The sequence below is a fragment of the Ochotona curzoniae genome, unplaced genomic scaffold (genome assembly GCF_017591425.1).
Source record: "Ochotona curzoniae isolate NIBS_2020 unplaced genomic scaffold, NIBS_Ocur_1.0 scaffold_4505, whole genome shotgun sequence".
NCBI lineage: Eukaryota > Metazoa > Chordata > Mammalia > Lagomorpha > Ochotonidae > Ochotona > Ochotona curzoniae.
The window spans coordinates 37906891-37933513 of NW_024467118.1; the positions used below are offsets into that span (position 1 = coordinate 37906891).

Sequence of the window (26623 nt, forward strand, 5' to 3'; positions counted from 1 at the left end):
CGTATCAATAGCAGAATAGCCTTCTTGATAAAGACACAAAGTAATGTCAATATCCAGTGTCTTAGTAGTTACAAAACTGAAAAGTGACCAAAGTGGATGGATTAATTTTAATTAAGTATAATTGGAAGTACCTTTTCTTTTCTACATTGTTAACCATAATATAACTTAATATCTTAAAAACTTAGTATTAGAAGCAAAGTGATACTGAATTTGTGAGTATGTTCTTGTGAGAAGCAGCCAAGTCCTAACCAATTATCGTAGCCAAGCTTTCAGCCAATTATTTGCTACAGTCTATCAAAACATACCCCAACAAGGCAAATGTCAAAATCTAAGAAATATGGCTTTTCCCTTTATGCCATCTCCACTCTTTAGCTGTGAATTTTCTCTCATCATGTTATAGAGCATTTTCTTTGAACTACCAAAAAAGCATATATTCATAAAAAGATCTTGAGCCCAGTGCGATAGCATAATGGTTAAGGTTCTCTTGTTGAATGCACCGGGATGCCATATGGGCTCTGGAATCCTAGAAGCTCCACTTTGCATGCACCTCCCTGACTGTGGCCTGGAAGAGCCATTGAAGATGGCCCAAAGCCTTGGGACCCTGCACCCATGTGGGAGACCTCAAAAAAGTTCCTGGCTCCTGGCTTTGGATCGGTGCAGCACCGGTCATTGTGACCACTTGGGGAGTGAATCATCGGACAGAAGATCTTCCTCTCTGTCTCTCCACCTCTGTGTACATCTGCCTTTCCAATAAAATAAATTAAAAGAAAAAGACATCTTGAATAAGGCACCACAAGTATAGGGAGTCAAAGCCACAATAGACAAATGAGAGTATACCAACTGGAAAGTTTCATTACAGCAAGGCAAATGATCAACATAGTGAAGGAGAAACCGATGCAGCGGGAGAATATATTTATACAGCCTACAACCTATACAGGACTAATATTCAGGATTTGTAAACAGTTTCAGAGAAACAATGACAGCAAAACAATCAATGGACAAAGCAAATGAACAGATCTTTTTCAAAGAACAAATTCAGGTGGCTAATAGATATAAAGGAAGATGCTCAATCTCCTTATCCATGAGGGAGACACAAATGAAAACCACATGGAGTTCCACCCAACTCCATTAGGTTGGCCTTCATTCAGAACTGTAGTAACAACACCTGCTGGTGTGGATGTGGGGAGAAAGGTGCCTCCTTCTGTGCTGGTGGGAGCGAGTGCTAGTACAACCACTATGGAAGTCAGAATGCAGAGTGCTAAGACAACTGAAACAAACCTGACCCAGCTATTCTTCTCCTCAGAGTATATCCAAAGGAAAAAAAAAAGATGCAAAGCACCTCTATGGAATACTACTCTCCTATTAAAAAGAATGAAATTCTACCATTTGCAACCAGATGGTCCCAACTAGAGACCATTATGCTCAGTGAACTAGGTCAATCCCAAAATGTCAAATACCAACTGTCCTCTCTGATATAAGGCAATCTTCATGCAAATTATAAAATTAATAGTCCCTTCAATCATGGTTTTGCTGCAACTCATGGGTTTAGATATTTTTGTTTTTATTTTCACTGATTCAAAATAGTTTCTTTTCTCTTATGAATTTGTCACTGACTCATAGATTTTACAGTAACATCATTTTCTCCAAGAAGGTTTTTTGTTTTCTTTTTAATTTCTTCATTGACACATTGGTTATTCAGTAGCATGATGTTTAAGTACATGATGCTGAAAAAAAAGTATTTTTATTCCTATTGTTGATTTTGCTTCATGGCTTCTCTTTTTAAGGAATGTATAGTAGGTGTGTGTGAGAGACTGTCATATCTAGTTGTGAAGGTATAATGCAGTATGCATCTGTACATGTCAATCAAAGATGGAGTCCTAATGGAACTGTTAAATAGATCATGAAAAGAGGATGCTGGACTGTCTGCCATTGTCTGTAACCCCTATGTCTGGGTACACGTTAATAGCGGGATGATGGACTTATGATTGCTGCTGAAGGACCTTACTATTGTCATAACATGGGGATAGTCAGTGGGGATGGAAGGGAATTTGCAGCTGTGTTAAGGGAAATCCCAGAGCCTGTGGAATTGTATCATAAAAAATGCAAATAGAAGAAGAAAAATGGAAATGATTCATTTATTTTTATTTGACAGTTAGATTTACAGAGAAAAGGAGAGAGAGGAGAGAGAATAAGATGGAGAGTGAGGGAGAGCAGGAATTAGAGATGGAGGAAGAGAGAGAGAGAGAAAGAGAGATAGAAATTTTCCATCTTTTGGCTGCTCACCCTCCCAATGTCTACAAGGCTGGAGGTTATCAGATGTGAAGACAAGAGCCAGAAGCTTCTTTTGTGTCTCTATTATGGGAGCAGGGGCTCTGGGACTTGAGCCATCCACTACTGCTTTCTCTGTTCTTAAACAGGGAGCTGGACAAGAAGTGGAGCAGCCACAACACAAACCTCTTGCTTATATGGGATGTCAGTTCCATGGATGGGGTTACCCTGCTTTGGCACCGTGCTGACCCCTCTCTGAACACTGTTGTTCCTGAATTTTACCTGCTTTATGCTCTTTTTTTTTCTTTTCTGCTCTTTTAAACTTTGTTAAATTTATTTTGTCTAAGCCTTTTTTGAACAGTATAAACACTTTAATGTTTTTGGATATATATTGACAAAATGTTGTTTGAAAGGTTTTGAAATCTGTATAGTGGTCAAAAGCAATGAAAAAGACCCCATTTCCCCCTAATACTTTAAAGTTTTATAGTGAGGAACGTGTACTCCCAGTGACCAAAATAAATGTTCAGTAATAAAGCCCAACCACATTTCCTAATGTGGCCTTCCTTTTCCCTTTCAAGATGGAACATCTCTTGCAGGTGATAGTAAGCTTGTTGGAGGATGAAGATGTTTATGTACACCTAGGATGGCATAAATGACAGCATAAATTTCCAAATTCCGTAAAGGAGACTTAATTCATACTTATTCAATAATTTGGCAACATGTTAAACAGGGATGAATATGAGATATCTAGATATTTATGAATCACCATGGCAATGAGATCCTGTGTTTTTAAATAGTACATGTGTATACACAAAATAGCATTTAAAAGGTGGAAAGGTAAATGTTGTTGGCAGTATTACAAAACAAAAGTGTGAATAAGTTTACTCATTTATTTTTATCCATTTGAAAATTTCATATGTGTACAATTACTGTGATATTAGATGTGAATATAAAGATTTGAAAAGTGCGAAAGAAAATGCTCAAAAAGATAACTCTAGTGCCTCAATGTTTAGAATTCAATTATGTAAACAATAAGATTGATTTTTTTTAAATTATGCAGTGTTATAAAATGTAATGCAGAAAATTTCCCAAGCACACAAACTCTCTTATCTACTAAATATCAGTAGCTATGTTTTTTTAGGTATGTTGGGTTTCATACTATATATTAAGTATTTCAGTAGGATAACAAAATGGCTTTGGCACACTTACTAAAAATCATTTATAGGGTCTATTAAATTTTCGTAAAAAGAAAAGATATACGTTGCATATTAGTGTGAACTCAATTTTTTTCTTAAATTTACAATATAATTTTGTGTATAAAGTTAGTCTAAGAAAAAAACATTGTGGAAAATTATAAAGCAATTATTGAGTTCTCTATAATAAAGCCCACATAAAAATAGATTTCTAAAGGTTGAAAATTTATCACAAAGCACAAATAGAGTATAAAAATGTCTGACATGTTGACATAGAAAGTACTTTAAAACTTGTTTAGTTCAACCACCAAAGATGTGAAGTGCTTGATCAGATCCAACTTGTAAGGCTGAAACACATGACGGTTTCTTCCACCTAGATAGAAATCATTTATCTTAAAAAAAAATCCAACTATGAGTAGTGTGATTAATTTTCTTCCAAAGATTCTTTTATAAGTTCAGCTAATCTCTGGAAAGCCTAAAATAAAAAAGAGATAAGAATTGGTGAAATTAGGATCTCTTTTGTAAATGTCATAACTTTAAAGATTCAAACAGAATACCCATCTGAGATTGAGAGAAGGCAATGAAAACTTAAGATATCACTGGTTTTATCTGGGCAAGAGGCTATCAATATTTAATAAAATATGCAGATTTCTTTTGCTGTTAGATAAGTCTTAGTCATTTTCTATATTATTCAAACATATTATAATTTCATATAACCTCTTACCTGCATATGCATTCCACATTTTTTAACTATCCCACTGTACTCAGATATAACATCAGAGAGAACTTATGCAAAGCATATTAAATGACATGAGAAAGCAAGTTAACAAAAGACACACAAATATGTGCATCTCCCAGGGTAAGCTCTTCTTCAGGGCTAAAGTCATGGCTTAATTAATTTGTCAGTTCCTCGTTTGGATTTCCAGACACACAGCTCTTAGCATCTTGCTTCTTTTCATCCTGCTCTGTTAATGAAAGCTAGACTTCACTGATTTACCCTCCCCAATACTATTTTCTTCAGAGAAATAGGCTGATGACTATCATGAATCTGTCCTTTTGTCTAAGTTAACTCCATGAAGAAACAGTGAAGTTCTCCTCCTAACACACTGATAACCTGCCAACACTGCTCCGTAGGTTCTGAAAATTATTCAAGAAGACAACAAGCTTGAACTCTAATTTAGTCTCATTTGCACAAATCTAGTCACAGAGTGAAAGAGATCTTTAATGTTAGTTGATGATTGGCTAATGTTAAATGAGTTTTTCAGAGACCTAAGAAGACATTAAGTTGTGTTTTAATTGATGAGGTAGACAATCACACCCAACCAGAATTGCCAGCCATGTTATTGTGAAGAGAATACACTACTTACCACATCCATCTGTTCTGGGGAAACTATGGAGAAGGAAGCTCTCAGGTAAGGGCTGGGAGCAGAGCTGTTGGAGTAGAAACCATTTCCTGGAACCAGTAACACCTAAGGGATTTGACAAATAAGTGCTGTACCATGAAAGAAAAACTAGAAAAATGCAGCAAACCTAATCTCAGAGTAAGGAAGGTTATTTTAAACTTAAAAATAGCCAATGAGTTCTCAATAGGGGAAAAACACTCTTCTAAAAATTGAACACTTCAAAAAATAAAAAAGCACCAATTCTGAAAAAAATGTTTATTTCAAATAAGGAAAGTACTCTTACCTCCTCTTCAAGTATGCAAGTTCACAGAGAGAGAAGAAAAACAGTCAAATTCTAGATTTAATGTAAAGACATTTGGCTAAGAAAAGAAAAAATAAGGATAAAGATAAATGAAAGTTTTACCTAAGTAACATAGTAGTAGTAGTTCAAACAATAAAGTACCATTTTTAAATTATTGAAATTGTAAATGATGGTTAAGGTGGAAATGGAAAGAGAAGTAGGTGACCAGTTAGAAAGTGGAGATGAACATTTTAGGGACAAGATACAGAGAAGAAAGTCCCTGAGATGGGAAGAGAATTAGTGCATCCCAAGAACGGAAAAGAAGTTAAAAAAAAAAAATCTAACACAAAATGTAGTAGTGAGAACTATTTCTAAAAGTTTTTTATTTACATAAGTCGAACACTTTCATGTATTTCATAAATAGAAATTCAGAAGCTTAGTGAGACTTAGTGCGCCCCTCCCTCCTGTGTTCTCACTCTCCTCTCCCTCCTATTCTTTTTCCACTCTTACAATGACATACTTTCAGTTTAGTTTATAATCAGTGACTTGCCCCTGTACTACTTCAGGAATTCAATAAACAGTAGGTAGAAAAATACGTTGTTCCTTAATAGTGTTGATAAAAGCTCTAAGCTGTTATCAAATGTTAAAATGTCATTTCACCCATATGCAGGTTAGTTTTGTGCTGTAGTATACCTACCACACATCAGGGAAACATGATGTTTTTTTCTTTTGTGTAACAGGCTTATTTTACACAGCTTAATTGTTTCCAGTTCTGTCTATTTGTTTGCAGGGGCAGGATTTCCTTCTTTTTATGGCTGAGTAGTGTTCCACAGTCTGCCTGTCTGTCTGTTATCTGTCACATTTTCTTTATCCATCATCCATTGATGGACATACCTGGCTTGATTTCATGACTTAGCTATTGTGAATTGAACTGCAATAAACAGAAGATATGCTAATTCATTTCCTTTGAGTTAATTCTCAGAAGTGAAATGGCTCAGTACATGGTAGAACTATTTTCAGATTTCAGAGTAACTTCCATACATTTCCACCAACAGATTTGGGTAGTTTTCCAGAACAGCATGTTTGCCTTTGTTAATTTTTTTTGATTTTTGGATAATAGCCATTCAAACTGAGGTGAGACGAAATCTCACTGTGATTTTGATTTGCATATTCCTGATGCCTAGTGATACCAAATATCTTTTCAAGTGTCTGCTGGCCATTTGAGTGTCATCTTTTCAAAAATACCTGTTCATGTCCTGTGCCCATTTTGAACTGTTTTTTGTTGTTGAGTTTCTGGAACTCTTTATAGAATCTGGATATTAATTTTTATCAGTTGCATCATTTGCAAATATTTTCTCCTGTTTTGTCAGTTGTCTCTTTGTCAAAGGCTTGTTTTGCAGTGCAGAAGCGTCTTGGCTTGATGGAATCTATTTTTCTATATTTGCTTTTTGCTTCTTGTGTTTCTGGGAGGTCTTTTCCAATAAGTCTTTTTTTTTAAATGAGGGACACAGTGACACACATGGGGATGGGGGAAGGAAGTGAGTTCACCCATCTACTGGTTTACTCTAAATTGTTGCAACAGTTGGGACTGGGCTGGTGTAAGCTGGTAAGGAAATCCAGGCAGTCATGTGGATGGCAGGTACTCAACTGAGCAATTAAGCGATGTTGTTTCCCTTGGTTCACACTGTTAGGAAGCTTGAGCCTGGTTCTAACCCAGGCACTTCATTGTGGACACAGGCCTCTCTTCTAGACTATCTATTTCAGAGAGAGTTGAGTGACTGTTCACTCCATCTCCTCCTGGCATGAAACACACTCTATTCCTTAGCTTAGCTTCTTTCTTGTCTTGAATGACTATGTGAGCAAATTCTGTGTTCTGTCCGTAATAACCTTCCCACGAGTGAACCACAGCACTGTGTCCTTGTTGTAGCAATCATGGATCCATGTGTTCAAGGTTAAAACGTAACAATAAGAAATTGCCAGGGTCTCTGATGATCTATTGTATTAAGATTTGGAGATTTGGGGATTTTATCTTTCATAGCAGCTGGTATTAAATAGGATAACTTAGCCTACTTATGATTTTAATCATGGTTTTCAAAAAACATGTAGTGAACATTTGTGGTGACATAGTGTGAATCTGAATACTGCTTGCTATGTAAGATGAGCCAAAGGGCTATGATTTGGAAAACTCTTTTGAAAAGAGAGAATATGTGTTCAATTTGTTAACAATAAAATGAAAGCTATTATTTCTGTCAGTATAATGGATGTTAGAAGCAAGGAAGAGAAGGAGAAAGGGTACTTATTTCCTTGCAAACTGACCAAAATGTGGGATAAATTAGTGGGATATATTTCAAAATAATGCAGAAGAGGTAAAAGACGATGTAGCACGGTGTAGGGAATAAGAAACAAAGAAAGAAAAGAATGTCATAAAACATGAAGTCTACATTCTTAGCCCTGCCAGTTAGATTGTCACTTCTGAATGGTTTTGATGCAATGGAATTGATAAAAAAGAAAAGTGTCAACAACTTAATTTTGTTTAAATGTACTTGTTTAAAATATTGATTAAACTTTTCACTGAGTATCTACTACGTTTAATTGTTACGCAGAGTAGAACAATGAGAATAGCATGATTCATCTACTTAGTAAAATAACAGCCAAATAATGACCTTTCCAAAGTTTGTTACAATGATTTAAGGAATTATATTGTGCAGAGCATGAAGAGTATTATTTGTGCATAAGAAATTATTAGTAAGTATTAGACACTAGTATTTGAAATGGAAGGTATTTTCCCAATAATTGTAAAGATAAAATATACTCACATCAGGAAATTTGAACAATGCATAAATGTGTAATGAAGGGGTCTAAAAATAGCACCTTAGTTCATCACCATGCATCCATTTCAAATACTGATGGATAAATACTTCCTGAGCTTTAGTCTGTGTGCTATGTATTAATTCATTAATTCATAGAAGGATTTCCAATTAGATGGAATCTTCTTACTCTATTTTGTGGATGAAGCACAGGGCCCAAGGATCAGTTCCCAGTTTTACCTCTTTTTTAATGGCTTTTTCTTCAATTAGTTCTTTTACATCGGAAATGCCTTTAACTTTAATCCACAGAAACATTCCAGCAGTGGGAACATGCCATTCTGCCAAACCTGCAAATAAAAGAGAATGAACATCTCCTAAGAGCATATCTGACATTATAAAATCACCTAAGTGCAGGAGTTATAAACTAGCACTTCCAAAGATGTTTCATCAGTGATACTTAAGTTTACTTGAATTTCTACTTGAAAAAAAAATTTAAGCACCTTTAAAAATGGTGTTCTGAGTTTATTTTGAGTCAGTGTGGGTGAGGGATGCAGAGGATGGCTGAATAGTGGCTCTGTGTGGAATCACAGTTTTGAGTCTGAGCAAGGAACAGGAAATCTAGTGCTGCTTTCTTGGTTATACTACCTAAGATATTCACAGGAGTGTTTCAATTTAGTCATTTTGTTAAAAAGATCAAATAAAAAAGCCCATTGTTTGGGCAGCATGGAAAGGGTCAGGAAGAGCAGGAGAGATAGAGAGAAAGAGGGAGAGAGAGAGAGCGCATCTTAGTTCTGCCATCCACTGGTTCCCTCCTCAAATGCCCGCAAAGGCTGAGATTGGGCTGTGACAAAGTGGGTTCTGGGAACTGAAACCAGGCTTCTCACATGGGTGACAGGGATGTGGTCACTTGAGTCATTACTGTGTTGACTCAGGCTCTGCATCAGCAGGGAGGGAATCAATGATCAGACGCAGGCCCTCTCACCTGCTCCTAAGGCATCTGAGGTAGCAGTCAGCCCATAGGTTCACTTGCACTCCATTTTAATTTTAAAACAGGATTCTCCAAATCTTTTTAGAGTTTTCCAAGTAAATCATCATGGTTTCTATGTACAATAGATAAGCTTTATTAGAGTGTAATTAACTATGACAATGCACTTTGAACTTAAGAATATCAGATGCATGTTAATGTTTCACTGAATATTGACAGTCAAGAAGAGAATATAATATTTTGCTTTGAATTACTATGCTTTTGTAAAAGAAAAACTTGCTGTTTGTGAAACCTTTTTCTTCAGCACTACTATGCAAAGAGTAATTTTGAGTTAGGAAGAAGTAGGGAATGGGATAACACAAAAGGAGTTGGTATTTCTGATATTATTGATATTCATGTTTAAGACTTCTTAATAATAAACCAGAACACTTCAAAAAGTTGTTAAAATGAAGGAAAAAATCAGTGTATATTATTGCAAAACACTTTCTTGAATTTGTGCATAGATCTTCAAAATATGCATTTTTTTCTCTATGGATCTTTTTCATCCTGTTATGCATGGATTTGGCACCAAAATAAACTTATATTTACTTAGTTCTATTGATGAACTTTTTCAAATGTCTTATAATTAAAGCCATTTAATTAATCTAATTTTCCACCTTAGTTAAAAGATAAATGTTTGGACTGTACTGTGGAGTAATGGGTAAAGCCACTGCCTACAATGCCAGCATCTCACATGGGTGCCAGTTCAATTCCTTGCAGCTCCATGTCAATCCAGCTTCTTGTGACTGGCATGGTTAAAGAAATTAAAGATGGTCCCAAGTGTTTGGGTGCCTGCCACCCATGTGGGAGACCTGGAGGAAGCTCTTAGCTTATGGCTTTGAATTCACCCTAATCCGGCTCTCATGGCCATTTGGGGACTGAAGCAGAGGATAGAAGATCTCTCTCTGTGTCTCTCCCGTCTCTGTAGTTCCCTCTTTCAAGTAAAATAAACAAATATTCAAAATATAAAAGCATGCAAATTAGTAAAAGATAATATTAAAAAATTAAGTGATGTTGATGATTAGAAGCAACATCATTTCAGAATTCTGCTGAAAGGTTTACAGAGACTTTATACAAATCACATATTGTGAAAAGACTGCATGAATTTTAAAAAGTTTTATCAAAATAAATTTATCTTTTAATTCAATTTTCATGAACTTTTTGAAGTCCCTATATTTACACAGTTTAATTAAAAATGGAATATGTTATTTGATATTTTCTCTTCTATGTGTGACAAATTCTGAAATGATGTAAACATTTTATAAACACTAAGACATTATTTAGTAAGTTATTGCTGCTTTATTTTCGGATTTTTCTTTTTTTTAAAAGATTTACTTAGTTTTTATTGCAGAGTCAGATATACAGAGAGGAGAGACAGAGAGGAAGATCTTCTGTCTGATGATTCACTCCCCAAGTGACCGCAATGGCTGGTGCTGCACCGATCCGAAGCTGGGAACCAGGAACCTCTTCCGGGTGTCTCATGCCGGTGCAGGAACCCAAGGCTTTGGGCCGTCCTCCACTGCTTTCCCATGCCACAATCAGGGAGGTGGATGGAAAGTAGATCTGCTGGGATTAGAACCAGCGCCAGTATGGGATCCCGGTGAGTTCAAGGCGAGGACTTTAGCCACTAGGCCATGGCGCCAGGCCCATGATTTTTCTTTTAAATCACAAATTCTAGGCAGCAGGTGAGTAGAGACAGGTTACACTGTGCCAGTATTTATAGAGAGTCACTTGCACGATCATTGAGAGGATAACATTTCCTGGGAAAAATATCCTTGAACTGTTGCTCTGCTTCCACCAGGGTGGTTAAGAATCTGTGTTCTGTATCCCCGCTTTCCCAGGGGTGGCGCACGTGTGGTCCACTCACCGCTTAGCCACTTGTCTGCAGCTGCCAGTGCTGCATCCCTCTGGTTCCTATAGAAATGAACAACCCTAGAAAAAGAACGCAGCAGAAAGGATGTGTTCAGAAAGGCACTGGGCTCCAGGCTGTGTGAACTTGCTGTCTATCTTGGTGAAGAGCACAGAGCATTTCTGTTTAAAGTCTCTGTGGTGATAAACTTGTGTTTTCTCCTTTAGTGTGAGATAACTAAACAAATGAAAATGGATAGAAACAAAGTCTATTTCTGAGTAAATCATGGAGCACAGAGGTAGCACAATCAATATATGCTTAGTTGTCTTAAATAATGACTATCATTTGCAGGGTCGGGTAACACACAAGATCCAGGAAAACACTATTGAAAAGCTGAATCTGTTGTGGTCTGGATTAGGGCCTAATAATTATTTTCCAGATTATTGCCTCTTAAAAAGCATTCTAAGTACAGGTATTAATACAGTTTATAAAGTGGTAAGGCCATAAGGTTTATTATGGCTAACACATGTGAGCCATGTTCAGGCATAAGGCGGACCAAGAAGCGAGAGAATGAGGGAGTATATGTCTCTGCCTTCTGTTCTCTGAATCCCTAGGGAGATTATGGAGAGCGCCTCCTCAGCATTCACTCACTGTTTTTGTTGTTGTTTGAGATTCATTTGTATCTTTATTTGAGAGGCAGATCAGATTTACGGAGAGAAGAGACAAAGATCTGTCTGCTGATTCACGCCTCACTTGAATTCAATGGCCAGAGCTGGGCTAATCAAGAGTCAGGAGCCAGAAACGTCCTCTAGGTCTCTCATGTGGGTGCAGGGTCCCAAGGCCTCGGACGATCCTCCACTGTTTTTCACAAATAAGAAGCTGGTTGGGAAGTGGAGCAGCCAGGAAACAACGGGCGCCCACATGGGATCCAGCCATTGAGCGATCTTGTGGAACCCTAGCATTGGCTCTTATTGAGCTTGAAGGGGAGTGGTTATGTGATATTACTTTCTGTAGGGCCCAGGTAAGGAAAAATATCATCTGGAAAAGTGTCATTAAATCACATGTGGGCAGATAGAATTACATAGGTGGTAGAAGTATGATTTTAAATCTCTTGATCCCACACCACGTTCCTACCTAAATCCATATCAAATCATTGGTATGGGGATGAGTATATCCCTCTCACCTTATTTCCAAATAGCCTAGCTGGTCACCAACCTAACTAAAGTAATTCATAGTTTTTTCCGATAGTGATTGTTGAGGCAAATAATGTTCTTATTCATCTGAGCCAAATCCTGTGTAATATGACACTTATGGTTAATTATTAATTAAAACAAATGATAGTTGACCTGCCAAATCAGTTGAATATGTTAATCATAACCTGGAAATTTCATTTCAGTTTCTTATTTTGCTTGTCTTTTCTAAAGAGATTTTCCAGTTAAGACAGCTAATTAAATGAATGCATGATAGATTTCTAACAGATGATTTCTAGTGTCTATCTTAGATACTTAAGAAGGTAATAGTCAGTACTCTGGGTACATTGTCCTTTATCCAGTGTATTACGGTTTCATCCACAAACATTTTAATGAATGTTTCAATACCTGTCTACGTGAGCCAGGAAACCATCTTCTCCCCAGTGGTGTAGAAGTTGGTATACCATAAGCTAAAAGAGATAACAATAAATGTTATGGTTTATTTTGGCCAAGCAAAAAAGCAAGTCACTCTTGATTAAATGCAAACTGCCAAAAAAGGTTGTAACTTATACTAGTCCTATACAGTCTTTGAATTATAATAACTGTTAATTGATATCAATGACAGAATAGTAAGAATAACAACTATTTATACATGACCTATTATGTGCCAGGCACTATTATAATCCATTGCTTTATCTTGATTAATCTAATATTGATAATAATCTTACTTTTTAGATTATCTATGTGACTGGTGAGGAATTTAGTTCGAAGGTTAACTTCCTGAGGGCATACAACAATGTTAGACTTTCAACTCTAGGTACTTGCTCTTATCTACCAGACTATCCATATTCTCTGAACAAAAAATATATATGGTAGATAGATAAAAGCAAGTAGTATTTGAAGATTTTCCATTTAAAAATGAAGAATTGAAAGTTATAGATAGTAAATTTTTGTTGGTAATGAGTATAAAAATCGTGAAAAATGTTCCTAATTTTGTAAAAACGTAGAGCTATCTATGCTTAATAGAATATACCAACTCAAATGTCCTAAGCAACACAAACACAAACATTCCTAGCAATTTTGGATTGTGCATTTTTTAATGAAAAAATAGTTGCTTGTTAGGATTGTATTTGAAAAACTGAGAGGGAGTTTGTGAGGGGAAGTAGGAAGAGAGAGGGAAGAAGAATGGAAGGAGAAAAAAAGAAAGAGGGATGGAGAGGAATAGAGAGGGAGGAACATCTTCCATCTACCGGTTTTCATTCCAAATGCCTCCTATAGGTCCAGCTAAGTCAGACAGAAGTTAGAATCCCAAATTCCGCATGAGTCTTCCGAACTGGTGCAAGGAAGCAAACACTTGTTACATCACTTTCTGCCTTCCAGTACTTAACCTGGATTGGAAGTGAAGGCATCAGGTACTGTCATATGGGACTTAGGTATTCTAAGCAGTGACTTAAACACTGTGTAAAATGAGTATCCCAGAGTTCAGACAACAATTCTATGCTTCAAGATTGTTGTAGCTATCCATTAATTTCTCAACACTTGTGAAGAGATGTATACATCCTCCAAAATCAGTTTTACTTTACTTTTAGTAAAATGCATTTCATCCAGTGGCTTTGGAAGATGATAGCACATCTGTAGTGAATGTAAGAAATGAGTCTCTAAACAGTTTTGGAATCCTTGCTCAGTCCATTGTATTCACCTCCACAGAAATCTATATGGAGAACTTAGAATCTATCCTAGGAATACAGAGAAAATAAAATACTCTGACCCACAAGAAATTTGTACACCAGATTAATTCATCTCATTTTCCTTTTAGAATACACATCTATGGCATTTGGCATAGTATGTTGAAACTGGGGACTTGACATTGGTGATTCAGTTTTGCAAATTCAGTGTTGATGCTTTTCACATTAACCGAATGTTACATATCAATATCTACTTTTTATTCTGATATTTTCTAAATTGCACTTACCTGTGTAAAAGTGCTGGTATGCAATGATGACACTTGGATATGTAAAACAATTCTTTCTATCAAGGGCTTGGGGCCAGTTAGAAACCCCACTCTCAATCTACACAAAAAAAGAGAAAAGGAATAATGCCAATCCCACATTAACAATTGACACATATCATCTGATTGACTCCATTAGGAAGACTGTGGTGACCTGGGGACAAACAGATCTCGGTATCTGAAACATTCTGGTTAAACCACTTCAAACAGAAACGTACATTTAAGTGTAGTTTGAAAATATAATGCAAGTCTGCTCAAGCATTTCCAAACGTGCTTCTTCATCTGTAACACCACAACCCTGGACAATCCCTATGTTTAGATGAATGGCCAAGCATCTTTGGCTAGGGAGATGACTAAAGAAAATGTCTGTATTGGCATTAATAATCAAACTGGCATTTTCAGGCAAGAGGATGAGAAGCAATTTACATGAAAAGAAATATTTGGGTTAAAGATACTGAGGCTGAGTCTACTACTTAGAAATAGTTTTAGGTTAGCCAAATGGGTCTTACCCAGAGGAGAGGACTTTTGAGAAAGAATCAGCTCTGATGACGCGCCCGTCAACATCCATGGATAGAAACGTTGGTGCCCAGGGCTTAAAAAATAAAACAAAACAAAAATGTTGGTTTGGTACCTTGTATACTCCCCACATGAATACTGTATATAGGGTGTGAAGTGGGCATGAGCTTGGATAGCAGTAGCACAAGTCTTTCTTACCTTGATCTCAGTCTAGTCACATGAGCCACCAGAAAGTCACAATCTTAAGTCATTCACACATCTGTCTGCCTTCACAGCTTTCTACCAAACACACACACATGCACACACGCACACACACACACAGTCTCTTTATTTGCTTAAGATCCATATGATAAATTTAGGGAACCCTCAAACAGGTCTTCCTTGTCCCAACAGTGGAAAGCCAAGATTAACGGATTTAGAGACAGAAGTTAAGACAACAGTTTGGGACAAGATCAAAATAAAGGGAACCTGCAGCATTTAGAGTTGTAAAGAGAGAGAATTCAGATCTTTAGACCTAACTAGAAAGATGGAAAAAATGAGGATAGAGAAGAGAAATTTAGTCAGCATGAAATATTGATAGCTGTGTTTACAGATACAAATGAGAAAGGGGGTTAGCCTGGAGTGTAATAAGTTGGCAGAATGATGTTCTTACAAACTACAGAAAAGCAGATAATTTCTTTCTTTTCAGTAGACTTAAATCAGGGATTGGGAGAGGAAGGAAGGAAATCTCAGAATATATTCCCTGTAGCAGTGTGAACAAATGAAGAATTTTATTGGATTTGGGTGACTCCAGCACTGGCGGTCTGTACCACTCCTGTGTCTATTAGAAAACAGTCATCATGACAAGCAGTCTATGTATATGGGGAGAATGAATCTAAATTCGCATTGCACTTCAGGTAAGAGCTAGGACATTACAGAGGTGGCATAACTGTAGCCTGCTGTCTGTGTCCATAACAGACATCACTGATTGAGCACAGCTCTTTCTGTCTTGCACATTTATTCTTCTCAGCCATCATTCTAAGTCAATCCCTATCGAGAGAGTGAAGTTGACATCCAGAGGAGCCCAACTCAGGATCTGTGGTTGAAGAGTACCAGTCTAGCTCCACTTACCCAGATGCACGGCACAGACAATGAGCTACTACTTCCAATGTAAGTGATTTTTGGAAAGAGGAACATATTATCAAAAATGAAAAGTACTAACTGTATGACAAACCTGGAAGACTAAAGTTGCTGCAGTTTTATTATGCTACAGTTAATTTCAATGCCAAATTAGAATAGCTCCATTTAGCAGAGACAGTCATTACAAGCAGAGTAAAGCAAGTTGAAACAACTTATCTTCTAAAAGTGAAACATGCCCACTTTATTACCTACCTTGTTGAACTGGACGAAATAGTAAGGATCATCTTCTATTATGAGAAAGTCATATTTCCTTGCAAGCTAAAAAATTTAAAGTAGTATGTTTATTATCAAGGACTTCCAAAGTTACATTTGTAATCATAATTATATGTATTTATTAACTTAAGATATTACTGAATGCCACCTTTGCAGGAGAGTTGAGCTGAGTTCCTGGCTCTTGGCTTTGTCCCAGCCCAGTCCTGGGTGTTGTGGGCATTTGAGGAGTGATTCAGCAGATAAGGGATCTCTGTATCTCTCTCCACTTTTCAAGCAAATAAACAACAAATATATTAGATGGAGAGAGTTATTTGTGTGATTAGCTATATTAGTAAATTTGAGACAGAAATAGGATAGTTATTTTGGTTAACCATTGAGCAGTCCTTTCTGACAGGAGCTCAGGGAATGAGTTGTTCAAATATCAAGGAAGATTCTGCACTGAAGGATGAGTGACAGCAAGGTCATTTTATGAGCAAAAAGCCTGACATGGACAAAGAATCAGGGGCCAGCATGGTTGCAGCCAGAAGGATGACAAGATTTGTAATTTTTTTAAATTTAAGAACATTTATTTACTTATGGGAAAGTCAGATTGATAGGGAGAGGGAGAGACAGAAAGATCTTTCATGTGCTGCTTCACTTCCCAAGTGGCTGCAATGGCTAGAACTGAGCTGTTCTGAAGCCAAGAGCCAGAAGCTTCTTCCAGGTCCCCCATGTGGGTACAGTGTCCCAAGGCTTTGGACCATCCTCTACTGCTTTCCCAGGGTATAAGCAGAGAGCTGGAACAGAAGTGGAGCAAGTGGACATACCCAGTTGGAATCCCCAGCACCTGCAAGGCTAGGATTTTAGCCACAAGGCTACTGTGCTGGGCTCATATATTGTTTTTAATGTAAATCCTGTCGGAGCTGAGGTTGTGACATGCAGTGGGATAGGGTCATTTTTGGCTGTTATGTGAAGAATGACTGGTGGGAGCCCAGGTGTGAAATCGACTGCATGCCAGGAGGAAGTTCTTGTAGAGGTTCTGTATTGTTAGTGGGAAAGGAAGTTGAAAGGTGGAGTTGTTATGGTAGCAGAGAAAAATGGATGGGTTCAGATAAACTCAGTGGTGGGTTGCACAGGATAGACTGGATGGGGGAAGGAGAGAAAGGAAGAAGATTGGGGGTAGCAGTTCATGGTCATGTTAGTTGTGGGGATGAAACATGGGAGTGGCTGTGGATAAGATGCTTGGGAAGATCAGGAGTTGTAGTTTGGCCACATTGAGTCTGAATGCCTATTTGACATCACATCAGAGGTGTCTAGTAGACAGTTGGATACTTAAGCCTGGAGTTCCAGGAAGAGGCAAAAACATGGGACAGGATGGGAGTCGTCATCCACAGAATGGGACTGAGCAAGGAACAGGATGAGGCTTTTTGGCAAAGTGTGTAATGGAGTAGGGAAGAGAACTCCAAAATAGCCATATCTAACAATAGGAGAGTTATCTTGAAATTTATATTTTCTAAGCACAAGAAACTGCTGAAAAGTTCTCTTTGATTCAACTGCATAGGATTAAAATTTTCCCTTTAACATTGTTTTTGGACTTATTCTAAAGAGCTCTTTGGAGTAAAATGTTATGGAGAACAGTCAGGTGCATTAAGGAGACTCCATAAAAGTCAAAGATTTCTGCATAGCTCAATAAATGTTTGATGGTTAAAAAAAGAGGAAGAGATCTTATTTTAAGGAAATTCTAATAATCTGAAATGACAAGTTGTAGGAACCTGAGAGCCAAGTAGGCGACACAATAATAAAACAATAAAAATCAAATGAGGTCATATATTAAATAATTTCATAACATTTGACATCAGGACAAAATAATTATTCTTTTATACTAAAACACCAATTGAGAGAAAAGAAACAGCATGCATATTTAACAAAAGAAAATAGTAACTTATTGTATCTTAATTATTGGGTCGTTGGCATTCATGACTTCCAATTATTCAAAATTATCTTCCTTGAAAATAGTAAGTAAGGGAATTTACCGAGTGCTCTTCCAAGAGACTGATAAGTAGCAGCAACATAACCATTTCACCCATTTCTTGCAAATACCTCATAGATTTCCTTTTTGCGTTCGCCTGTTAATGAGTTTCCAGTAGGGTTGTTGCCATTTGGGACAGTGTAAAGCAACTTGGGAGTGTTCTTCTTAGGATTCTTTGCATCTTCTGGTTTCCATTGGGAAAGGATTTCTTTGAGGGAGGCTGGAATCATCCCATATTCATCACTGGCAACATTAATAATGTTGCACCCCAGGGGTAGCAGCTGTTGAGCACAGAAGGAAAGTCAGAATTAGGCAAGAGCATGTATAAGTGCCATTAGGTTTTGGTTTAATACTAAGTAAGTGATTACTGCTGATCCCCTGAAACCTAGAAGGCTAATCTCACAGCTAAATCCCAGAGCACAAAGTTGTTGATTTTCACTCTGTGGTTTTTCTGGTGTGGTTTCCATGATTGTTCAAAAATAATTCCTGTTCTAGGATGGGCCTGGTGGCATAGCAGGCAAAGCAGTTGCTTGTAATGCTAGCATCCCATATGGATGCCAGTTGTGCTCTCTTAGCTCCAGTTCCCACACAGATTCCTGCTAATCGCCTGGGAAAAGTAGTAGAACATCACTCAGGTGCTTGGGCCCTTGCTGTTCATATGGGAGACCTGGAAGAACCTTCTGGCTCCTGGTTCCTGGCTTTGTCTTGGCTGAACTCTGGTCATTAGGACTCTGGGGCAGTGAACCAGCAGATGGGAGGCAGCCTCCACCCCCGCTGCCCGTTAACTGACTTTTAAGTAAATAAACAGACTTTTAAAAAGGACTATATTTTTTGAACAATTCATTAAAAGAGTAAATTAATTTATCTTAAATTAATGAGACATAGAAATATTTTATACATTTACTCTCTAAAACACCAATAACAGCTGGGTTGTGACTGCCTGAAGCCAGGTTCCAGGAATACCGTGTCTCTTACATGGATGACACAAACCCAAGCTGGATCAGAAGCAGAGTAACTGGGAGTAGAACCAAGCACTCAGATACTAAATGTGGATGCCCAAGTGGCAGCCATTCCGACATTCTACGCACTGCCCTCTTGTCCCCTTACATTGGGCTTGTCCATGTATCTTATTTTGCGTGATGAACTGTGAAAAGAACTGTCTCATATTTCCAGATGTAGGAGTTTTTTTCAGAGCAGAACTTTAAAATCCAGCTTGTACCTGGCTCTCTGTACTTCCTTCCCTTCTGCTGTGAGATGGGTAGTGATTCCTGGTAAGGCTCCTTCTGTGACCTGGGGCCTGCAAGTGAAGATGCCATGGAGCCACATGGTCTTGTGGTGGCATGTAGAGAAAAAGACAGGAAGCTCTGCAGCAGGCAGCTACTGAGACGTTGGGGTCCTTTGTTCCACAGCGGGTCTAGCCCTTTGGGTTGAATTACCTTGCAGCCTTTGGTTAAAAAGCTTTTTACTCCAGTTCGCAGTCATTTTGCTCAAATTCCATCGACTTGAAGACATGGGGACAATTAAATCTAAATCTTTTGTTATGTGACTTTTATATACTTGAGAATAATTCTGCTGTATCTATTAAATCTTCTTAACTACAATCCCTAGACCATTCATCATGCGGTATAGTTTCCATTTCTATGTTCATTCTGTTCACTAGTGGATATTTGTGTCCTAAAGCGGAGAGCTCCAGAGAAACCGGATTCTCACCGGTGTGTTCTGATCAGTGCACAACACACTTGGAAATCAGATTTCTTATTCTGCATTCTGCATATTACAGTTCTATTGATTTAACATTGAGATTTCAAAAATAGTTGGTGGTAGTCCTTTCATCAAGTGATTAAAATACCCACATCCCCTTTTTTTTTTCTTGCTGACATTTTTTAACATGCTTTTTTTTTTTTATTGGAAAGGCTGATTTACATAGAGGAGAGACAAAGAAAAAAGATCTTCCATCTGCTAGTTCACTCCCCAAGTAGCTGCAATGGCTGGAGGTGAACCAGTCTGAAGCCAGGAACCAGAAGCAGTGTCCGATGGCTTTGGGCCATGCTCTGCAGTTCTGCAAGACCATAAACAGGATGCTGGATGGGAAGTAAGGCAGCTGAGACAAAAACTGGTGCCCACATGGGATGCTGGCATTTTGCAAGGGAAAGATTAGCTCATTGAGCCATCATTCCAGACCCAAAATCTGCATGCCTTATTGGAGTGCATGGATTCTTGTCCTGGGTGGGCTACCAAGCCAGCTTCACTCAGTTTATACTGCAAGAGCAGCTGTTCATGTTTCAAGCCATTGAGTCCCTTCCACTCCCAGGGAGAACAGGGTTGAGTTCCTGGCTCCCAGATTCAACCTGAACTGACTCTAGGTGTGGACATATAGGAGTCCACTAGTGGATGGAGGTTTTATGTCTGTTTTCCCCTTTGACTCTCTGCCTCTCAAAGAAAAAGCATAAAGAAGATGGAATATATACTGTATTTTGTTTTTTTTTAAGATTTATTTATTTTTGTTGGAAAGGCAGATATACAGAGGAAGAGAGACAGAGTGAAAGATCTTCCATCTAATGATTCACTCCCCGAGTAACTGCAATGGCTGGTGCTGCACCGATCCAAAGCCAGGAGCCAGGAACTTCCTCCAGGTCTCTCACACAAGTGCAGGGTTCCAAGGCTTTGGGCCATCCACAACTGCTCTTCCAGGCCACAATCAGGGAGGTAGATGGAAAGTGGAGCTGCTGGGATTAGAACTGGCACCCATATGGGAGCTCAGTGAGTTCAAGGCGAGGACTTTAGCCATTAGGCCACTACTGCACTTGGCCCTGTAATTTGAATATACCATTTTGATTCTATTTGATACTTGAGAGAAGCCACTTTATTTTTCAGTGGACAGATACTTCTATAGGGGTGATATTTTCTTCTTTCCTTATAGTGAGAGTGGTATCATTTGAAGTAGCATGTACTCACAGCTTGAAGTGTTCCTGAATAAACAGGTTCATTCACGAGAATATTATCCCCAGGGTTAATGATCATTTCAAATGCCTAAGAAAAAAAGCATGGGTTAGGTGGGACAATACAATTTCCATTCTCAGAACCCCCTTTGGAAGCCTGGGTTGAAGGCTTTCTGGAGTAGAGACATCAAGTCTCTGCTTCTATAGTGAGACAGTCTCTGCTTCTATTTTTTCTAGAAGGAATGTTCCTATGCAAAAAAAATTTTTCTTCAGAGACTTTGAAAAAAGAAAACAATGCACATACTCACAAATGGTTCTCTTTAAGAAAGAAAAAAACCCAAACAGGTATTTGACTTTTCCTGATTAAAAGGTTAAAAAAAAAAAGAAGGATTTTTTTTTTAAGTTCACAAAATCTTTGTGAATTATTTTAGGAGTATAATCCATTATTCTGAAATAATTTAATTAAAATCCATTTGTGGAAGTGAGACTATAGTTTTCACATCGCCGCAAAAAAAAAAAAAAGGGAAAAAGGCTAATCTGATTAGTCTTTAAATTACAGTCATGTTTTAGTCCAGGTGTGGAGTGAATACAGAGAATCTTGCTTCCTCTTCATCTTCAGACTCCCTGCTTGTAATTCTAGGTGCTGCAGTGAAACACACACATTTTATTCTTCCTACAGATTGCCTTGTCCTTTCACTCTTACCTTGCAAAGCCCATCCTGGCAGCCAGATGTGACACAGATGTCCATCTGTCCCCGATCGGGTGGGTAGTTGAGGGTGGGAGGATTATGTAATTTAACTTGCAGTTGTTTTAGCCAGGACAGAAGTTCTGGAATTCTAAAGCATAAAATGTACTTTTAATCTCTTAGTAGTAAAAAATCCTATTAATGGTAGACATAAAATAAACATTTCATGTTTAAACACATGATTTAAAGGCCTTCAAATGCTTCCTGTCCGTGTTAATATTCTCATTTAAATTTTACTTATTTATTTGAGAGACAAAAAAACCCCTGACGAATAAAGATTGCAGTTAGAGAAAGGGACGGGGTAGGGGTGGGGGGCAGAGGATGAGACAGAACTCCCAGTTGCTGTTTTATTCCTGAGCTCCACCAATGGGTGGAGCTCTGAACACACCAATGGGTGGAGCTGTGCCAGGCTGAATCCAGGAGCCCCAAATGCCATCTGGAACCCCCAGCTGGGTGGCAGGCACTGGAGTACTTGGGCCCTCACTGGTTGTCTCCCAGGATGCATGGGCAGGTGACTGGACTGGCAGCAGGGCAGCAGGGACTTGAAGCAGCACTCTGACTGGGGGTGCCCAGGTCCTAGGGGAGTACTCAACCACTGTACCACAGTGTTACCCTGTATCTTTTTTGCTTTTAAACATTCCTTGAAAACTCTCTTCAAACCTTTCTAATTATTGGACACCAGATGAAAGAGCTCTAAGTCACCTTATCAGTATGTCTGACTGTTGTTCATGAAAATAGCCCAAGAAGCTTTTCTATCGAGAACCTACCCAGCACTTTGAGAATACTGAAGTGCTCTGTTCATCGTCTCTTCTTCAAATCGGATGGTGATTCCATCTTCTGCAGTGATAACAGCACTCTTGAAGGGGAACGTGCTTGGATTTGGCATTCCAGGAGCCAAGGAGATGAGTGATTTTGGTGCCCTGCCCAATATTTCAGCTATAATTAATAGAGAAGTTCTTTAAGAATTTAATAAACAGAGACAGATAAACACTACGTAGAAAGTTTAATGATCGATATGATGAACAGTGCTACTGTCTGTTGGTGTCCCCCAAACCCACATCTTGAAACCTAATGCCTAGTGTGAGAAGCTGAAGCGGTGGGGCTTTGAGGCGGGCTCTGCCTTCAGGAGTGGGACTAATATCCTTAAGAGGGCCAAGAGTACGCATGTGCCATCCTGCCCTGTGACTCCAGGTGGCCCCTTTGCACAGGGCCACATAGTAACCAGGCCCCTTCTGTATGGAACACAGATACAAAGTGCGTTTGCACCTTAACCTGGGGCTTCCCAACTTCCACAACTGTAGGAAATAAATTCCTGTGACTTCTAATATATTAAACTAGGATAAGTTAAAATGTGCCATAATTCTATATCTTGACAATACGTTACACAGGATCCAAATAGCCAAATCAGTTATTACCTTTACTAAAAGAAAGATACAACCTTTGACATACATTTTCCTGACTTTGAGATCCAAGGGGTCCGTCTGGAAATCCCCAAGTCAGAAGAGTTAAACGTATTAAATAGACCAAGAGGCCTTAAAGTTTCAAAGTCAGACTCCCATCATCACAAAATACTATCTACCCATTTAGTCAGGGTGATTCAGTTACACATCAGACTCCTTACATTTATGAAGTGATTACTGAAATACGTCAAAAATAAGTACATATCAAAAACAACCTTTATGCAGCTGTTTCTAAACCATAGAGAACTTAAAAGGCACAACAGCAAACCCAAGATGTTACCTTACTAAAAGGAAAAACACAAAATGGAAATAAAACCTTGAGCAGAGAAATTAGCACATACAATTACCTCGTAACTTTTCACAATTTAACACATTCAAAAGTAGGGACAGGAATATAGCTTGCTAGGGCCTGTTAGAAGATTGCCAAAGTCACCCCTTAAAACAGAAACTAACAAAAGATGTTTTAGTTGTTTTTTTCTGATATATTCAAAATTAGAGATATAATATTTTCAGAAATTTACTAGCACGCTTATCCACTTTCATGTCAAAAACCTTATTGAAAACAGACTTCAAAATTAGGCATCAACTACTTCAGATATTCACTAGCATATTAATAGGAGTACTAAAAAAGTCTCACTGTATTAATGCAGGATTCACTTCCAGTTCTATGTCAATATACATTAGATATTGATGATAAAGTTTTAGACAAGGCTCTAGCAACATCTTAACAATTATAGCCAATTATATTGCACATCAATCTCTAGAATTTATTCCTCTCAAATATTCTGTGACTTCCCTACCCTTCTTTTAACACTTTTTAAAAGATTTTTATTTTTTATTCTTTAAATGTTTATTGGAAAGTCAAATATACAGAGAGGAGGAGAGACAGAAAGATCTTCTGTCCGTTGATTCACTCCCCAAGTTGCTGCAATGGTTGGAGCAGCACCCATCTGAAGCCAGGAGCCAGGAGACTTGTCTGGGTCTCCCACGCAGGTGCAGGGTCCCAAAGCTTTGGGCTGTCCTCGACTGATTTCCCAGGCCACAAGCAGGGAACTGGATGGGAAGTGGGGCTGCCGGGATTAGAACCGGCGCCCATATGGGATCCTGGGCGCATTCAAGGCGAGGACTTTAGCAGCTGGGCCATGGCGCCGGGCCCGCAAATAATCTTTTTCATAGAATTTTAGAAGCCAGGAATGCTGACGCTTATATTTAGAAACATTTACTTCAGTTACATTTGGCCAATATATACTTAGTAACTGTACTTGCATGACTTAAGGAGCATAAATGAGACAAGCACGTCTAGCATTTTAAATCATTTTCTGTTAAGCAAAATTCTAACAGTTTATTGTGCTTAATGCACAGAACACAATGAGTGTTATACTTTCATCAAAATGACTTATTCTTAGATCAAAATAACATTTTTATTATTTTAATTATCTGGCAAGGATAAATATAACATTTGCTGGTCAGCAAACACAGGTACAAATACTAAGAATGTTGAAATTGTTTTATGAAACAACTCAAGCTGGGAGAGTGGCATGACATTAAGATTTGTTAAGATGCCATTCCCGCTCACTTTCAACGAACACTGCGGCCATCAGTGGAATTCTAAGCATCTTTTCTTTTGTAGATTAATTAAATATATATATATTTAATTTTGCAAAATACATTCTAGGGGACTGTGTACAAACCAGACCCAGGGGGCACACACCGATGTCCACAACCAAAAAGCAGTCCAGGACTAGACAGCACATGTGACCTCTCGCCACCGGCCTGGGCTCGGGAAGCAGTGCTCTGTCCAGCTTTCCAGCAAAATCCACCTCTACCTAGTACACGGCTTTAATTTTCTGGTTCTGCATCTGTGTCTCTAACTGAACACTTGTTTTTCTGCTCGCCCTGAGACTCACGTAGACTTAGAGAGCCTGCAAAACTGATGCCATTTTGAATTTTCAGGCTGTGACAAGCTCTGGTGTGGAGCTTAAGAGGAATGATTCAGTCCTGACCATAGGGATCTGGAAGCAGGAAAAGCTAGAGCTGGAGGAAGCCGCCTCCTCTTACCCAGCCCTGAGTGTGGAGCCTGGTCACTCGCTCACCCTTTTGAGCCGTGCCCACATTCATCTGCACCCTGTGCTGCCCGCAACCAGCTTCCTGAGAAAGAGCCTGTTGGGACAGCAGTGCCTCCTGTGTACTTTCCAACACCTCAGCCCAGCTGCGGCTTCACCTGGCACAGAAACGCGCCTGTCAGGTGCCCTAGCCCGCGCCCTCTGCGCAGGGGCTCTGCAGGGCCTAGGTCACTTCTGCGCCCTTAGAGCCCTCCGAATTTCATGAATGAATGACAAGGAGAGCCACTTAGTGGGACCCCATTCCTAGGGGCAAAGGCGTTGACTTCCCATCTCACCTGTGGTTCTGATGGGAGAAGGCCACCTGGCAGCGCTCGTGGCGGTGATGAACCGTGAGTAATTCATGCCTGGGGACAGCCAAGCAGCGAGCTCCTACTTCAGTTGTGGACGAAGGTAAAACACAGAATACCTTTGTTAGACCCCGCGTCTCAATTCGCAACCAGCAACGAAGCTACTTGCTGTCCCGCTGCGTTCCCACAGCGCGGCCACAGGCTTCCCAGATGTAGGAAGCAATTGGTCCCCGCTGCTAACCCACCACAGGATAGGCTGAAGCGGCAAAACCGGTCCGCAGAGAAATTTGTCCCTGTCATTTAAGCAGGTGCTGGCAGGCCGCGCCCACTCGCGCTCTACACTGGGCCAATGGGCACGGGTCCCACCCACCTCCTTGTCCAGGGTCATCGCTCTAGGCACTTAGGGCAAGGGAGTGAGGGCTGGCCGCGAGGCAACCCTGGAATAGTGCCTGACTTGCCCTTGCTTGTCCTTACTTGACTTTACTTCTGAAGTCGCCGGGTTAGAGTCCGGGTTCACCGAGTTGCTGGTATGGGATCTGCATTGCAGGGGAGCTGCCACAGGCGCTCGGAAGCTCACCCAATCCCGATCCTCGAGCACCACCTGGTGGTCATTTCGGTCCATTGCAGCAGTTCCCTAAACTGCTCAGAGCCTGGCGCTGTCCTGTCTTCCTCTGAGTTCTGAACCTCACCTGTGGCAATGCAGACTGAACATTTTACCGGCTCAGACCCATTCATCGCTGGGCCATTGTTTCATCTTTCCTTAATAAAATTGTAGGGATTAACGTAGAAGTGACCAAGGCGCCGCAGAAGAATTCCCACACCACTTCCTCCAAGGTCTGATGAGTTGGAGTGGTGTGCTGACACAAATTTGTGAAAAATCCCATAAAATGTCTCCTCAATTTTCCTGTCTCTGCTCCCTTTGAAATTGTCGACTTCTTATTCTGGATTGAAATGAAGTTCTCACAGTTGGATTTCACGAACCCTCCGGGTTATGGCCATGCTCAGACACTCTTCCTTAGGCTCACTGGGCTTGCAGAGAGAAGGAGAGGGAAGAATAACTTGACCAATTAGAGACATTAGCCATTTAATTCCACAGCTGTGGAAGTCAGCTTGTTCTAACAGGATGGAAAC

General features: G+C 39.2%; 1 protein-coding gene across 2 annotated transcripts; it reads right to left on the minus strand.

Annotated features, from left to right (window-relative positions):
* Positions 1-3700: 3700 nt before the first annotated feature.
* Positions 3701-25547, minus strand: LOC121146566 (kynurenine/alpha-aminoadipate aminotransferase, mitochondrial-like). 2 transcript variants are annotated; one of them, XM_040966056.1, is made up of 13 exons: positions 25481-25547; positions 22390-22558; positions 21581-21713; positions 20894-20968; positions 18010-18219; positions 15910-15975; positions 14532-14614; positions 13987-14083; positions 12423-12484; positions 10843-10907; positions 8192-8298; positions 4829-4930; positions 3701-3936 (listed from the first exon to the last, which is right to left on the minus strand). In XM_040966056.1, the coding sequence occupies exons 1-13, from the start codon at positions 25545-25547 to the stop codon at positions 3886-3888; spliced, it is 1287 nt and encodes a 428-aa protein (XP_040821990.1). In that variant the 3' UTR covers positions 3701-3885. The 2 variants fall into 2 exon arrangements, with proteins under 2 accessions (XP_040821990.1, XP_040821989.1); XM_040966055.1 differs by having other exon boundaries at positions 25469-25547.
* Positions 25548-26623: the final 1076 nt, after the last annotated feature.

Coding starts and splice junctions, on each gene's coding strand:
- LOC121146566 (XM_040966055.1), bottom strand. CDS start 25,547: ATGAATTACTCACGGTTCATCACCGCCACGAGCGCTGCCAGGTGGCCT. Junction 22,559..25,468: donor AACCACAGGTGAGATGGGAA/GTCAACGCCTTT, acceptor TATTAATTATAG/CTGAAATATTGGGCAGGGCA. Junction 20,969..21,580: donor GCCAGGATGGGCTTTGCAAG/GTAAGAGTGAAA, acceptor TTTTTTTCTTAG/GCATTTGAAATGATCATTAA.